The sequence below is a fragment of the Hemiscyllium ocellatum genome, chromosome 10, assembly GCF_020745735.1.
Source record: "Hemiscyllium ocellatum isolate sHemOce1 chromosome 10, sHemOce1.pat.X.cur, whole genome shotgun sequence".
In the NCBI taxonomy this organism is placed as follows: domain Eukaryota; kingdom Metazoa; phylum Chordata; class Chondrichthyes; order Orectolobiformes; family Hemiscylliidae; genus Hemiscyllium; species Hemiscyllium ocellatum.
Genome location: NC_083410.1, coordinates 14,247,634 through 14,264,744, shown reverse-complemented (window position 1 = coordinate 14,264,744; position 17,111 = coordinate 14,247,634). Strand labels below are relative to the sequence as shown.

Below are 17,111 nucleotides of genomic sequence, written 5' to 3'. Positions count from 1 at the left end.
CACAATAATTTTGTATATCTTTGTATTTGAACAGTAGATAATCACATAAGACTATGGATATTAGAGGGTGACAATTGATTACATAATTTGAGGGCCCTATTCCATTAAGCATGGGGCAGAGGTCCTGGAACAGGACCTCCATGAACCAGGGCAGTTGGTGAAGAGGTCAAAACCTGAATGTCATTCTGTGCCACACTCTTGGTTTCTAACGACCTGAGCTAACTGGCCCCCACTGGACATTTTGAACAAATTGGATCCAAATCTGCTGCAAGACTGTGAGGTTTTGATGTGGAGTGAATTTGGGTCTGTTGTCCACTTGTCAATTCAACAGCATCTTTGATCGCCTTTTGTAATCTTGCTTCTGATACTTTATCCCCAATGTGACATGCTTGGATTGGTTTGTTAATAGCAAAGGCACTTTATAAATGTAGTAGACCCAAAAATGTTACTCCAAATCAAACCAGGTATATAGAAGTAGAGAACATAAACTGAACTAAGCAGATGATAAAGCTAATTATGTGAAACAGCCCCTACCCCCTCCCCACTCCTGTACGTTAGGTTTAAATTGGAATTTTAATCTCAGCAGAAATGTATTATTATGTTCTAGTAACACTGCCTTTTTTTTTGTTCCCCTTTTCCTTTTTTTTAAACAGAACAATGAAAAGTTTAGTGCTCCATTCATGGTTTGTTTCAGGGTGCAGTATTACGTTGAAAATGGAAAAGTAATGAGGTACAGAGTTCCTGTTACGTTGTTAAATTTGTAAACAAAGTGAGTGCATCTATTCTGTGACTATTTCCACACCACTCTTCCATGGTCAAATCTTCATAACAAAATAATTGCTGTATAATTATTTTCCTATGAAAATAAAGAGACTCTGGTGGTAATGAGTATATACTTCGCTATTGCTGAAAAAAGATACGATTTGCTAAGATTTTTGTCCTGTATGCATCAAGAAAGTTTGCAACAAGCACCAACCCTTACACTGACAGCCAATTGAGGATGATCAATGGGGTTGCATCAGCGCATTCATGCAACTGGAAGCTGCACACATTAACACTCAGGGCCTTGATCTTTGCACATTGAAAGAAACATGCCCTTGATCCATCTACCTGGTTTGAATTCTAAACAAAGTCTGGCAGTTAACTGTCAATAGTCATTAAATGCTGGCAATATCTCTGTCAATCAGAATCCACTTGCCAACCAATCAGCACTTTACTCTTGTACAATGGAAAAGGTATTAGAATTATAGATCGTAGAATTTTACAGTACAGGATTTGTTAGGTATGTCCAGGGTGTTTTTTGAAACAATCTGTAAATAGTCCATCTTGGGAATGGACCACTCTCACTCCTGATGAAGGGCTTACGCTCAAAATGTTGATTCTCCTGCTCCTCGGATGCTGCCTGACCAGCTGTGCTTTTCCAGCACCACACTCTTCAACTCTGATCTCCAGAATCTTCAGTCCTCACTTTCTCCAAATGGACGTTACTAGACTGGTATTAGGGAATGAGCCTGGTCAAGTGGTCAAAGTTTCAGTGGGGGAGCATTTCAGGAACAGTGACCACAATTCCGTAAGTTTTAAGTTATTTATGGAAAAGGATAAGAGTAGTCTTTGGGTGAAAATGTTAAATTGGGGGATGGCTAACTACCACAGTATTGGGCAGGAACTGAGGAATGTAGATTAGGGACAGTTGTTTGAGGGTAAATCCACATCTTCGTGTGGGAATTTTTAAAAGCCAGTTGATTAGTGTTCAGGATCAGCATGTTCCTGTGAAAATGAAGGATAAGGGATGGTAAGATTCGGGAACATTGGATGACAAGAGAAATTGAGGGCTTAGTCAAAAACAAAAAGGAGGCATTACATCAGGTTCAGGAAAATGAGGTAGACAGAGTTCTCAAAAAATATGAAGGAAACAGGAAACAACTTAAGCAAGGAATTAAAGTGTCTAAAAGAGGACAGAAATGTCCTTGTCCAACAGGGTTAAGAAAAATCCCAATGGGTTGAAAATGATGTAAAGAACAAGAGGATAGCTAGAGAAAGGGTAGGCCCACTCAAGGACAAAGGAGAGAATTTTTCCATGGAGCCGGAGGAAGTGGCTGAGGTCTTTAACGAATGCTTTGCATTGATATTCATAATGGAGAAGGACATAATGGGTGGTGAGTCTTGGGAGTGGTATCTTAATATTCTCGGGTATGTCAATATAAAAAAGGTGTTGGGTGTTTTGAAAAACATTCAGGTAGACAAGTCCCCAGGCACCTGATGGATCTATCCCAGAATACTGAGGGAGGCAGGTGAGGATATTGTTGGGGCCCTGTACAAACTTTTTGTATGCTAGGTAAAGTGGATGCAGAACATGCTTGGTCATGGAAGACAGACAGGAATGGTGGAAGGGTGTATTTCTGACTGGAGATCTGTGACCAGTGGTGTTCCGCAGGGATCAGTGCTGGACACCCTGTTGTTTGTAGTATATGTAAATGATATGGAGGAGAGTATTAGTGGCCTGATGAATAAGTTTGTGGGTGACCAAAAGGTTGGGGGAGCTGAAAATTGTGAGAAGAATTGCCAGAGGATATAGCAGGATATAGAGAGGCTGGAGACTTGGGCAGATAAATGACAGATGGAGTATAATCTGGACAAATGCGAGGTGATGCATTGTGGAAGATTGAATGCAGAAGAGAAGTAGACACTAATTGGCAGTACCCACAGTAACATCACAATTCCCTGAAAGTGGCAACGCAAATGGATAAGGTGGTCAAGAAAGCATATGATATACTTGGCTTCATATGGGGCATAGAGTATAAAAATCTGCAAGTAATTTTGCAGCTATATAGAACTTTAGTTAGGCCACATTTGGAATGTTGCATACAGTTTTGGTCACACCACATTATCAGAAGGAGGTTTGAGTTATAAACAAGGACTGGATAGTCTGGGACTTTTTTCCCTCAAGCTTAGGAGATTGAGGGATTACCTTATACAGACTTATAAGATCATATATAAGGGGCATAGATAAGGTGAAAAGCAAAGGGCTTTTCCCTAGGGCACAGCAGCTCAAAAGTAGAGGGCATAGATTTAAGTTGAGAGGAAAAAGATATAAAAGTGCCTGGAGGGGCAACTTTTTCACACAGAGGGTGGTACGTATATGGAATGAACTGTTAGAGGAAGTGGCATATGCAGTTACATTTACATCATTTAAAAGTCACTTGAACAGGCACATGTGTAAGAAATGTTTCGAGGAATATGGGCCTGGTGCAAGCATCTGGAGGGACACGATGTCTCAGCGGTTAGCACTGCTGCCTCATAGCGCCTGGACCCATGGTCATTTCCATCCTTAGATAACTGTCTGTGTGGAGTTTTCACATTCTTCCCACGGTTGCATGGGTTTTTTCTTGCAGTCCAAAGATGTGCAGTTTAGGTGGATTGGCCTTGGCAAGTGTACAGTAACAAGGATAGGGTTGGGAGGAGTGAGGCTGGATGGAATGTTCTTCAGACAGTCGGTGTGGACTCGATGAGCCGAATGGCCTGCTTCCATGCTGAAGGGATTCTATGATTCTACTGTGATTTGAACAAGGGCCAGGTGGATCTCATAGAATGAGATTCTTGATTGAGGTTGTTAACAGGGGCCAATCAGGGAGCCCTGGGCTGACAGATATAAACAAGAGTGTTAGGGAATTATCCTGAAGTTGTTCAGGGAGATGATTGCATTATTTCCCCCTCTAATTCTATATAAACAAGAGTCTCCGCTGTGAGCTAGCTAGCCAGAGCCAATGTGTGCATGTAAACGAAGGGTGACTTGGTGATGGGATACCTGCCTTTGTGCGGCTATTTCAGCTTCTATGAAATGGGACTAGTTTAGTTTGGGAAACTGGTTAGCATGAGTGAGTTGGATGAAGGGTCTGTTTCTGTGCTGTATAATTTGGAGAATATGAGCTATGAGGAGAGATCAGACAAACTCTGTTTGTTTTCAGTTGAATATGAAGGATAGAAGTTCACAAAAATATGAGAGAGTAGAATGGATAGTCAGAGATTATTCCCAGGATAGAAATATCGGTTACAAAATGACAGTTTGAGGTAAAAGAGGGTGAGTTTAAAGGAAATGTGAGAGGCAGCTTTTTTACACAGAGGATGGTAAGTATCTGGAATGCACAGCCAGAGGAAGTAATAGAGATGGATACAAAGCAATGTTTAGGAGGCACCTTGACAGATGAATAGGCAGGAAATCGAGGGCTACCAACCATGTAGAGGCAAAGCTTTTCAATTTAGAAAGATATCATGTGTCAGTGTAGCCTTGGTAGGGTGAAGGTCCTGTTCCTGTGTTCTACTAATCTTTGTTCTAGAAGGAGGCCATTCAATCCATTGTGTCTATACTGGCTCCTGAAAGAGCTATGTAGCTAGTCTCTTTCTCCAACTCTACCTCAGTAGTCCTCTAGGTTAATCACTTTCAAATATATATCCAATTCATCTTTTGAAACCTCCAATGCATTCTGCCTCCTCCACTCTCCCAGGCAGTGCATTCCAAATACTAACAATTGAATAAAGAAGTTTCTCCTCATCTCACTCCTAACTCTCTTGCTGACAGTTTTGAAATTGTGGCACCTAGTTACTGACAAACCAGTTCGTGGAGTTAGGCAAGAATTTTCAAAAGTTGATTGGGGGCAGATGTTTGCGGCTAAAGGGATGGCTAGAAAATGGGAAGCCTTCAAAAGTGAGATGAGAGACCAGAGATAAAATGTTCCTGTTCCTGTAAAGGTCAAGGCTGGTACTTGTAGGGAATTCTGGATGACTACAGAAATTGAGATTTAGGTCAAGAATAAGAAGGAAGCATATGTCAGATACAGATATCAGAGATTGAGCGAATCCCCCGAAGTATGGAAAGGCAATAGGAACATACTTAAGGAAATCAGGAGGGCAAAAAGGGGATATGAGATAGCTTTGCAAATAGCGTTAAGGAGAATCCAAAGGTATTCTAAAATACATTAAGCACAAAAGGGTAATAAGGAAGAGAATAGGGCCCCTTAAAGATCAGCAAGGCAGCCCCTTAAAGATCAGCAAGGCAGCCTATGTGTGAAACTGCAGGAGATGGGAAAGATACTAAATGAATATTTTGCATCAGTTTTTACTGTGGAGAGGGATATGGAAGACAGAGAATGTGGAGAAATAAATAGCAACTTCTTGAAAAATGTCCATAATACGAAAAGGAGGTGCTGGATATTCAAAATTTGTGAGAAGATTTGTAGCTCGGGTGCTCGTTGTTGTGGTTCTGTTTGCCGAGCCGGGAATTTGTGTTGCAGACATTTCGTCCCCTGTCTAGGTGACATCCTCACCTAGACAGGGGACGAAACATCTACAACACAAATTCCCAGTTTGACGAACAGAACCACAACAACGTGCTGGATATTTTAAAATGCATAAAGGTGGATAAATCCATGAAACCTGATCAGGAGTACCCTGAACTTTGTAGGAAGCTTGGGAAGATATTGCTGTGCCCCTTGCTGAGATACTTGTATTATCGATAGTCACAAATGAGGTGCTGGAAGACAGGACGTTGGCTAACGTGATGCCACTATTTAGAAAGGTGGTTCAGAAAAAGCCTGGGAACAATAGACCAGTGAGACTGACAGCGGTGGTGGGCAGATATTGGAGGGAATCTGAGGGGTAGGATTTACATGTATTTGGAAAGGCAAGGACTGATTAGGGATAGTGTGTGGGAGCTTGTGTCTCATTAACTTGATTGAGTTTTTTGAAGAATTAATGAAGAGGATTGTTGAGGGCAGAGCGGTGGACGTGATCTATATGGACTTCAATAAAGCATTGAACAAGGCCCCTCATAGTAGACTGGTTAACAAGATTTGATCACATGGAATACAGGGACAACTAGCCATTTGGATACAGAACTGGCTTGAAAGTAGGGATAGAGGGTTGCTTTTCAGCTTGGAGGCCTGTGACCAATGGTGTGCCACAGGATTGGTGCTGGGTATGCTGCTTTTTGTCATTTATATAAATGATTTGGATATGAACATAGGAGGTATGGTTAGTAAGTTTGCAGATGACACCAAAATTGGAGGGGTAGTGGACAGCAAAGAAGGTTACCTCAGAGTACAATGGGATCCTGATCAGATGGGCCAATGGACTAAAGAGTGGCAGATGGAAATTAATTTAGATAAGTAGCTGCATTTTGGAAAGGCAAATCATCATATTTGCCGTTGTACAGGAAATTGGTTAAGCTACTTTTGGAATTCTGCTTGCCATTCTGGTCTCCGTGCTTTAGGAAGGATGATGTGAAACTTGAAAGGGTTCAGAAAATATTGATAAGGATGTTGTCAGGATTGGAGGGCTTGTGCTAATGGGAGAGGCTGAATAGGCTGGGGCTGTTTTCCCTGCTATGTCAGAGACTGAGGGGTGATCTCGTAGAAGTTTATAAAATTTTGAGGGGCATGGATAGGCTGAATAGCCAAGGTCTTTTCCCTGGGGTGGGGGAGTCCAAAACTAGAGGACATAAGTTTAAGGTGAGAGGGGAAAGATTTAGAAGAGACTTAAGGGGCAACTTTTTCACACAGAGGGTGGTGCGTGTATGGAACCAGCTGCTAAAGGAATTGGTGAAGGCTGGTACAGTTACAACATTTAAAAGGCACTTGGATTGGTATATGAATATGAAGGCTTTAGAGGGATATGGGCCAAATGCTGGCAAATGGGATTAAATTAATTTAGGATATCTGGTTGGCATGGATGAATTGGATAAAACGTCTGTTTCCTTGCTGTTCAACTCTGACTGTATGACTCTAAATTGTTCATAATTTTGAAAACCTCAGTAAGGTCATCTCTTAATCTCCTCTGGCCCAAGGAGAATAAGCCCAATCTTTCCAATCTTTCCCTATGTCTAAGATCCGGCACTCTTGGTATCATTCTAATAAATCTCCTTTCCATTCTCTCTGGGGCTTTAATTAGATTAGATTAGATTACTTACAGAGTAGAAACAGGCCCTTCGGCCCAACAATTCCACACTGACCCGCCGAAGCACAACCCACCCATACCCCTACATTTACCCCTTACCTAACACTACGGGCAATTTAGCATGGCCAATTCACCTGACCTGCACATCTTTGGACTGTGGGAGGAAACCGGAGCACCCGGAGGAAACCTACGCAGACACGGGGAGAACGTGCAAACTCCACACAGTCAGTCGCCTGAGTCGGGAATTGAACCCGGGTCTCAGGCGCTGTGAGGCAGCAGTGCTAACCACTGTGCCACCGTGCTACCCAAAATACCCTTCCTTAAATAAGATGCACAGAAATCAACACAATATTTCAAACATGGTCTTTGTAGAGGTGTAGCATCACTTCCTTGCTTTCATACCTGATGCTTCTATTCATAAACCCAACTACAAGCCTTCTTAACAACTGTTACAAATTGCCTGGCCACTTTCAGAGAATTAAGCACCTGAACCTGCAGGCCCCTCTGCTTCTGTACTCCCCTGAAAGTTGTATCATTGAGCCTGTGTTGTCTCTCCATGTTTCTTCTAATAAAACACATTACCTCACATTTTTCTGTATTGAATTTCCTGTGCCATTTAGCCAACTTGTCAGTGCCCCTCTGAAGTCGCTCAGCATCATCCCTCACTTAGTATCATCTGCAAAGTTATAGATTTTGCTCTCAACACTCATCTTCAAATCATTTTGCCCTCATCACCCACCTCCAAAACCATATTTATCAGCATTGTTGCAAATGGTTCTGATGAATGCAGGACAAAAAGCTTTGATAAAATATCTGTCTCTTTTTTTTTTCCTCCAATAGTACACTGTAGTATGAAACAGCTCTTTGAACATACATTTGTTGTGTGATTGTTCAGCATTGTCATTGCCAAATGACATAAAAGTAAGTAATATAGAGGTCAAATCATTTTGTGCAAATAAAGTAGAAAGTATTGAAATGGATTGTGTCAGCCACTGATGGATTTCAAATTTTCAAACAAACTGATGCCTGCAAAATGAATGATAATGTTGTACTTCATTTGGATGCTAAAATCAAAGTAATGTCAGGGTTCTTACCTGGTGTATAGTTGCGGCTACATGTGAGGAGGAGGGAGCATGGATGAAATGCTTGTAACACAAATCTGATCCTTTGTTTCCATCAATTTATTGGCTACTCTTTTCCAACTTAATTTCTTGCAAAGGTGTCTCTTGCCTGATAGGGTCCAGTTTTGCGGATAACCGATGTTTTCAACTCCAGGGCTTGCATTTTCAGGTGCATACAGTGACTCTTGGGATGGAGGACAGCGTAGCTTGATCCTCACTCCATAAGCAATATGGGCATACTCTGGCAGGGTTGGAGGGTTTTGAGCATAAGAGATATAGTTAGTAAGTTTACAGATGACACCAAAATTGGAGGTGTAGTGGACAGCGAAGAAGGCTACCTCAGATTACAACAGGATCTTGACCAGATTGTCCAATGGGCTGAGAAGTGGCAGATGCAGTTTAATTCAGATAAATACAAGGTGTTGCATTTTGGGAAAGCAAATCTTAGCAGGACTTATACACTTAATGGTAAGGTCCGAGGGAGTGTTGCTGAACAAAGAGACCTTGGAATGCAGGTTCATAGCTCCTTGAAAGTGGAGTTGCAGGTAGATAGAATAGTGAAGAAGGTATTTGGTATGTTTTCCTTTATTGGTCAGAGTATTGAGTACAGGAATTAGGAGGTCATGTTGCGGCTGTATAGGAATTTTGGTTAGGCCACTGTTGGAATATTGCATGCAATTCTGATCTCCTTCCTATCAGAAAGATGTTGTGAAACTTGAAAGGGTTCAGAAAAGGCTTGCAAGATGTTGCCAGGTTTGGAAGATTTGAGCCAAAGGGAGAGGCTAAACAGGCTGGGGCTGTTCTCCCTGCAGTGTTGGAAGCTGAGGGGTGACCTTATAGAGGTTTACAAAATCATGAGGGGCATGGATAGGATAAATTGACAAAGTCTTTTCCCTGGGGTGGGGGGAGTCCAGAACTAAAGGCCATAGGTTTAGGGGAAAGATATAAAAGTGACCTAAGGGGCAACTTTTTCACACAGGGTGGTACGTGTATGGATTGAGCTGCCAGCGGAAGTGGTGGAGACAGATACAATTGCGACATTTAAAAGGCATTTGGATGGTTATATGAATAGGAAGAGTTTTGAGGGATATGGGCCAGGTGCTGGCAGATGGGACTAGATTGGGTTGGGATATCTGGTCGGCATGGATGGGTTGGACCAAAGGGTCTGTTTCCATGCTGTACATCTCTATGACTCTATGATAGGAGTAAAGAGATATATCCGTGCCTGACTTTCACCCCCCTGCTCTCATTCCATCATATATTCTTACAAGTTGTAGACTCTTGTCACGGTTTCAATTAGGATCAGTTTTCACAGTGCAGCATTACCTGGGCACTGGTCTGTGTGGCTCAGTTACCCACAGTGTTCATGAGCCAGGTTATAATTCCTTGTTTAAAACAATATCAATAAAATGTGTGTAGCTTGGATCATCAGCCTGACTTTCATATCCCTGCAGTGACAAGAAAGCCAGACATTTCTACTATTGCCAACTGAAAGAGCAAGTTTTAAATTCACGGTGCACAAGTAAAGAGGAAGTCTACTTTCTGCTGACAGCATATGCTCTGCAGGCTGATCTGGGCAACTACAGAAAACGTGTGCACACTGGAAAATATTTTGAGCCTCAGCATTATTTCCCTCAATGGGTGAGGAAAACTTATTTGATTTTGGTTCCTTACATTCATTCATTATTTCAGGTATTATGTATGCAGCTGCAAGATTTTTAACATGTTATTAATTTGGAGAAAATAGTCTTTGAGTTAGACTTGTTGACTGCCCTTTCCCAGGGATTGAAGATGTATTGGATTTGCACAGTTGGTATTTGGACCAGGCAGCATTATATTGCATTCCCAATAAAGGTGAAAATGAGTATAATAGCTGAGATTATGTAAAATGCACAAAAATAATTGTAGTGTATATGGAACAAACAATAGCACTAATCAGCTCATATCTCATTGTTTAAGATTGTAGCTCAAGTACACAAATTGCATATTATTCAGATTAAATCAATAATTAAGCCATGTCTGACACAAAGAACATACTTCCAGTCCAGAATATACACAGTGTAATTACGTAGAATAGCACAGAATTGATGGCACAGTAACAGCACTTCTGGCCCAACCTATCAGTGCTTATGCTCCATTTAAGCCTCCTGCCATTCTTTCTCATCTAAGTACAACCCTCTGTTCTCCTTCTCTTTCTTGCGTGTGTCTAGTTTCCACTGTGCTATTCATGTGAACTGTGGTAGCAAATGCCAATTTCTTGTCACTTTCTGGGTAAAGAAGGGTTTCCTGAATTTGCTATTGGACTTCTTGGTGGCCACCTCATATTGTTGGCCCCGTCATCAAAAATATACTATCCACTGCACACCAGTGGAAAAGTAGAAAATAGGAACAGGTATAGGCCATTCTGCCCTTCAGTTCTGCTCAGCCATTCAATATGACCATGGCTGATCATCTAATTCAGAACCCTGTTCCTGCTTCCTCCCCACACCCTTTGATTGCTTCGAACATAATAACTATACCTAATTCCTTGAAAACACCACAAACTTTCATACAGTTAACAACTTCAATGAGATCATTTATCCAACATTTCATAAAACACATTTTTACAAATTGCACAAAGTATCGCTCCCCAGTGACATATGCTAATGGAACAAGAACATTCTGATTCATATCCTTTGTGTCATGCAAACAAAAGAAAATTGCTGCCTATTCAATGATGCATAACATAAAATTAATGAAGCTTTTATTGGAAAAGAGTCTAATGAATACTTCAAGGTGGAAGATACATTGAAGGAAATTGGTGAATGTAACAGGCTGTTTTGCCTCAGACCAGGATTAGGAAATTTTACATATTTTCCCCAAGGGTTTGTACAAAAAAAATCTTTCTTCCCAAGTGCTGGTAAATGTTGGTGCTTGAGATAACAAAATGTAGCAATGGTGAGAAGGCTGATCTTTCAGACTGGTCTGAGGACTTGGTGCACAGCACATAATGGAGATGATCTCATTGAAACTTACAAAATACCTAAAATAATGGACTGGGTGGATGCAGGTAAGATGTTTCCCTTGGCTGTGGAGCTTAAAACCAGGAGGCACAATTTAAAAATAAGGGGGATGCCACTTAGGTCTGAGAGGAGGAGAATTTCTCTTTTACTAAAAGGGTTGTGAATCTTTGGGATTCTCTACCTCAGAGAACTGAGGAAGCTCAGCCTTGACTTTGTTTTAGCTTGAAATTAATAGATTTCTGATAAACAGTAGTACATAGGGCTATTGGGATGGGTGAGTAAAACGTATTAACGTGTTGAATCAACCATGATTGTATTGAGTTGTAGGGTAGGTACAATGAGCTGAATGGACTAATCCTGTTCTTGTGTTCCCATGGACACCATCCAGTTTGAAACACATTAGCTGTCCTCCTAGAAACTCTCCAGCTCTGCTACCACTGCAACCAGCCCTAAGTTAACCCAAGTCTGTGTCTGCCCTGTTTCCTGGAGACCAAATTTCATGAGGTGCCAGAACAGCTTTTGGAGTAGTTCCCAGAACTGCCTGGAGAGTAGCTAGGCTCATTTCTGTAGCTAATGTCCAGAAATGATGGCAATGGTGAGTCGACAGGAACAGAAAGAACACCTGAGAACAAGAGTGAAGCTAGGAGTGGAGCAGAAACTTCCTTTCTGGGCCGTGTGCAAGAAGGGGCAGTGATAATGTGACAAACAGGGGAAGCAGAACAAGTATCATTTTATTGATTTCAATCTTCCTGTACACAGCATCGCAGAGACAAAATTATCTATTTCCATAGAACTTTTGATGTTCGGAAAGTATATTCAATAGTTTTAATTTTATCAGATGCAGATTTATTGGAAAATCTGCACAATAAACCAGCAACACAATTTTGTTCTAAAAACAAACCAGATAGACCAAGAAAGTATCAGTCAGTAACCAAGCTTCTGTCACAAGAATTCCATCACCTTTCAGTTCTGAAAAAGTCATGCTGGACTCAAAATGTTAGCTCTGTTTCTCTGTCCTCAGGCACGGCCAGACCTGCTGAGTTTCTCCAGCGTTCTCTCTTCGTTTCAAATTTCCAGCTTCTGTACTATTTTGCTTTTATTGCTTTCTTATCTTTTATGAGTGAATGAAAGATACAACTATTTGACATGACTTTGGACATTCCATTGTGGTCATGTAGAATGATGTTTTAAAAAGCACTTCCCCACAAACCTGTTTTCCCTCCCTGTTCCAAAGCGGAACCGTTTTGTTCACGCACAATATATAGCCAGGCAATGAATGGTATGTTCTATTTGAGTTCCAACTAGACCTAGTGACATTCTTCAGGTTTGACATCATAAACAAAGCTGTGCTGTATTAGGCCTGAGTCAGAGTCCAGAATTCAATCCTGAGATGCAGACAATGCTATGTTTTATGTGGGTTTTGTTCTGGTGTAGGGCAGATGTAAATGTAATTGTGTGACACTTCTACTGGTCAAAAGAATGTTAGAGAAATAAACCCAGCAATTACAGCTTTAATATCAGTGATGAGGGAATGTCTGGCATATAATGCAAATTGTGTTAGTAATAATGTTTATACATGATGATGCACCTCTGACATCAACATGCGAAGAAAGGAGAAATGGAAGAGCTGTGATCAGTATACTTTATGAGAAAGAGTTTACTGAGAGTGAAAGAGTTACTGTGAGATGAGGTAAAGGGAGAAATTCTCTACGGTCTGTTTCATGGGACGCACATTGAGACAATTGTCAACTGCGTATGGAGGACCGTCAACTTGGTGAAAGATGCTCTTTGGTCTGTCCAAAACTTGTGATCTTACAGAATAAGGAGTTGGCCTTGACTGAATGTTGCAGCCTGGCACATTCCTAGGTCCATGACTATGTGCTGAGTGATGCACTAAAGCTTGGGGCAGCTGCTGCCAAAGCGCAGTGGGGAAAAAGTGGGGAGAAAGTCTGAGGTTTTCCTACTGAAGTTAAATGGGGTGTCTGTTCAGTTATTGGATGTTCCTTGTGCCTCAAATCTTTGTAAATGTAGCCTGGTTCAAGTAAGAGATGCCTTTGGTTTGTTTGGATAGAGTCAAACTCCAGTGTTTGTTTTCTTGATATGCTACTGTACAGAAGTGTGCCTATGTGTGTTTTTATATAAATATAGATTTTATTATGAATAAAGTAGATTTTGAAAAATTAAAGATATAGATGCAGCAGTCTCACAGTAGGAAGAGTCTAACTGGGTTGTGCAACCTCCTAAATGTAGTACGGACACTCAATTGCCCAGATAGCAGGCAGACTCCAGACTTCAGCCCATGGAAATAGCAGAGACCAATTGTATCAGCACTCAGAAATTTAACAAGACAATAATCTAGCTAAAGATCATTTTGGCATTTGGAAAATTATTGACAACAAATAAAAGTCGGTGTGGCTGTGTTCAAGATAAATCATGTTTGAATAATTTAAGTTATTTTAACATAGGGGCCGATGAAAGTAGTTGATTGTGGTTAATTCTGTGTATATGGAATGTCAAAAGATTTTTTTTACGAAGTACTACATGATGCACAATAGCAGTATGATCCAAAAGGGAGGATAATGGTAAACTGTTGTTTGTCAGAGTGGAGAGAAGTGTTTAGTGATGTTCCCTAGTTGTCAGTATTGGGATTACTGCTGGTTTTGAAACATTTCAATAATCTAGACTTGGGTATACAGGATATAATTTCAATGTTTGCAGATGTCATTAAATTCAGAAATATATTTGGAATAAAAGTTAAGAGTAACTATACTCTCAGTTTAAGAAATGCACAGATGATCAAGTAGATACCCTTCCATCACCCCATCATATGAGCACTTTTGAAGGCAGGTTTTACACCACACTGGAGTTACATTCCACAGGTATTAAACTTGAGATTTGAAAGGACCTCCTCCAGGGGTCTGATTATATTGAGCTCCAACATTGGGGAAGACCCTACTTCAGTGTTGTACTCAATCTTTAATGTTGCTGTAAAGTAGAAACAGCTTCTTTTAAAAATAAACCCATTCTAATACTCTCCTATTATCTTGTGTTATTTAAAAAAAAATCGACCATTAGCTGGTGACTTTGAACAAATGACAGCAGAATAGAATCTTTTGAAGTGGTGAATTATCAAAGGATTTATCCCCTGGACGTTTAGGTGATAAACTGCCACATGATAAGGAAAGAAGAAAAGACTCATTTAACCTAAAATGATTTTGGTGATGCTTTTAATTTATAAATATATTAATGCCACACCAGAAAACAGCAGAATGTCATTGTTGTCTTGTTAGCTTGAAATGTTCTCTTTAAATTTGGAGGGGAAAGCATTTATAATTACACTGCTGAAGGAAATTCCAGCTGAATGCTTTGCTTGCATCTTGCTTTTCACAGCTTGAGGTGCAGTCAGTGAGGGAAAGGATGGCAGTACTCATTATGGCAGCATCAGAATTAGTTTAAAGAGCACCACAATTATTAGTTCAATTTTTTTTCTCAGTTTTGCAAATAAATATTAAAAATAATCTGTTTCATTAAAAGAAGCAAATAAAATCTATTACTTCATGTGCTTAACCAAGAATGGTTGTTTTGATCTATGAGGATGAAGCATTGCAATGAAATATGATAGACGTGTTTTCCAGCTCCTGTGACTATATTAATTATGATGCTTAGAGCTTTAATGGAAAATTGGAATAATGTTTGCTTTGTTGTACATAGGTAATTAACAAAAGGGGCTGTGACTACATTTTGAAGCACATTCCAGTAATGCACAGAGAGCACCGTGGCCTGACTCATAAAGAGGGGTTGCTGAGGTTTATTAAAGAGGCTTGCCTTTTGGAGGATGTGCCTGTTCATTATTACAGGCTCCAGAAAGTAAGAGACATATTTTCTTTTCATTCACTATTATTATTGTTACAAAAATCATAGGAGGAAAAGTTGCAATTAGTGTGTACACAGTTTATTCTGCAAGATTTGAAAGTAAACCTATTTTCCTCTGCCCTTGGCTACAGTCCTGTATTCTAGTGGATCCTGTGTCGCCTGACGGTGAATGCAGACTAAAAGAATTTTCCTTCATTGTGCATTATTGCTTTGACTTTATTTTTGGCATACTGGTGTTGTGGACAGGTGTATGGACATGCAGCACAGATTCCAGTGTATATGTCTGCAAATGTGAGCCAAGAGTATTTAAATATGTGAAGTAGCAGTGGATAATTGAGGTTATTTAAATACGCTCTTGCTTGCATGGTGTCTCAGAGTATGAGAATTTCATTTGTAATATTATTCAAAGTATACTAAATGCTACCACTTGCAGATGCAGCATGGTAATGTGATTCATGCACTGGAAAAAGAATTCGAGGGAGTTTTGGACACTACCATTGTGCAAAGCAGGTTAATCAAAAGAAATCATGACAATAACAACTGCAGAATAAGGAGATATAAATAAGATGTAATGTTGTGGTTAGAGTCAGAGACATAGGATGTGAGGGGAGAGGAGGTGGTAGCTAGAGAGGAAAAAAATGTAGTGTAAGGGGTTAATGTGCATATGTGACTAGGATAGCTCTTGTGATTGTGAGATGGTTCTTGCTAACAACTTTGAGACAGCTGGTTTTATTCCATCTAAATCAATATTTACTATGCTTAAGTTTCATTCTGCTTCAAAAAACATTGCTTCAATGTTCATCAACCTGTCTCTCCTGGATCCAACCATAAAAAGCTCTATATGGTGGAAGAACAGATCTAGTAGATTGAAACTGGGCATCCATGAGGCACTGAGGAGCACCATCGTCAGTAGCATCCATGCATACTACCATTATTTGTAAAACCATGCCCCGTCTGGGATATCCCTCCATCACTACCAAGCCAACTAACCAGTCCTAGTAGACAAAATGAGGTGTCAACCAATGAAGCTACAAAGCAAAACTAAAGTATGGATGGGAGTAGGAATTTCTGGGCGCCTCTGTATTTTCAGCCTAATTTCCCTTCCCTCATCCTCTACATCAATATTTAAGTTTTATACTCTATAGCTTTCTATCTAAAAAAGTAGTTTTTGTCTATATTTCTACCATACCACTAAGCAAGTGGAAGTGAATTTTATATAGTTATAAACTAAAATCTCGAGGACATTGGAGCTGAGTTTCTGCCAGTTGAGCCATAGAAATGCAAAGAACTACATTAGCCTGAAGCATATTGCCTCATTAACTCAATGGAATGTCTGGTACTAATACATCTTATATTTACAATAATATATAATACCTGAAAAGTAATGGTAATGGAAGTTACAAGTTGCTCTAAATTTATATCACATTGACTTTCACATAATATTGTTTTCTTGAGCAAAATAAGATAGTTAATGAGAATGGATAATTTTGAATTGCCAAATATGTTGCAACATAGGTCATTATTGTAATAAGATGGAAATGAGTGATTTTGTAAAACAAATGTCATACTTGCTGCTGACATTTGGATTTGATGTACATAGACTTCAACTGAAATGTTTCTCTTCGGTGCTGTCAAAGAATGCTGACCTATAGCAGCAGGATTTAATTTAAACTTTCATACTTGTCCTTCAGTGAAGGAAAAAGTGATATCATAGAATCCCTACAGTTCAGATAGAGGCCATTCAGCCCATCAAGTCTGCACTGACTCTCCAAAGAGTATCCCATACAAACCCACCTCCCCACCCTATTCCCTTAACCCGACATTTACCCCACATCCACCAGCCTGCCCATCCCTGGATACCATGGGGCCAATTCACCTAACTTGCACCTCTATGGACTGCAGAAGGAAACTGGAGCAATCCCACATACACAAGGAGAATGTGCCAACTCCATGCAGACCGTCACCCAAGGCTGGAATTGAACCTGGTTCCCTCGTGCTGTGAGGCAGCAGGTCTAACCACTGAGCCACCGTGCAACCCATCATATGACAATTTTTAATTCTAAAATATTGACCTTTTTGAATAAAATGCTTATGGGTGAATCTGTTTTATTCCTTGTGTGTGAATTCTCATTCTGTATCTGAGCTAAGCAGATTTACGGTACTCTGG

At 40.3% G+C, this 17,111-nt stretch overlaps 1 protein-coding gene across 3 annotated transcripts in view; it reads left to right on the top strand.

The window, feature by feature from the left end:
- The window catches only part of LOC132819345 (FERM domain-containing protein 6-like), a 72,421-nt gene that overhangs the window by 43,463 nt on the left and 11,847 nt on the right, over positions 1-17,111 (top strand). For all 3 annotated transcript variants that reach the window (XM_060830803.1, XM_060830800.1, XM_060830802.1), the window contains exons 5-7: positions 654-730; positions 9,524-9,710; positions 14,783-14,938. In XM_060830803.1, the coding sequence (XP_060686786.1) occupies positions 654-730; positions 9,524-9,710; positions 14,783-14,938 (420 nt within the window). The remainder of the gene's footprint in view (positions 1-653; positions 731-9,523; positions 9,711-14,782; positions 14,939-17,111) is intronic.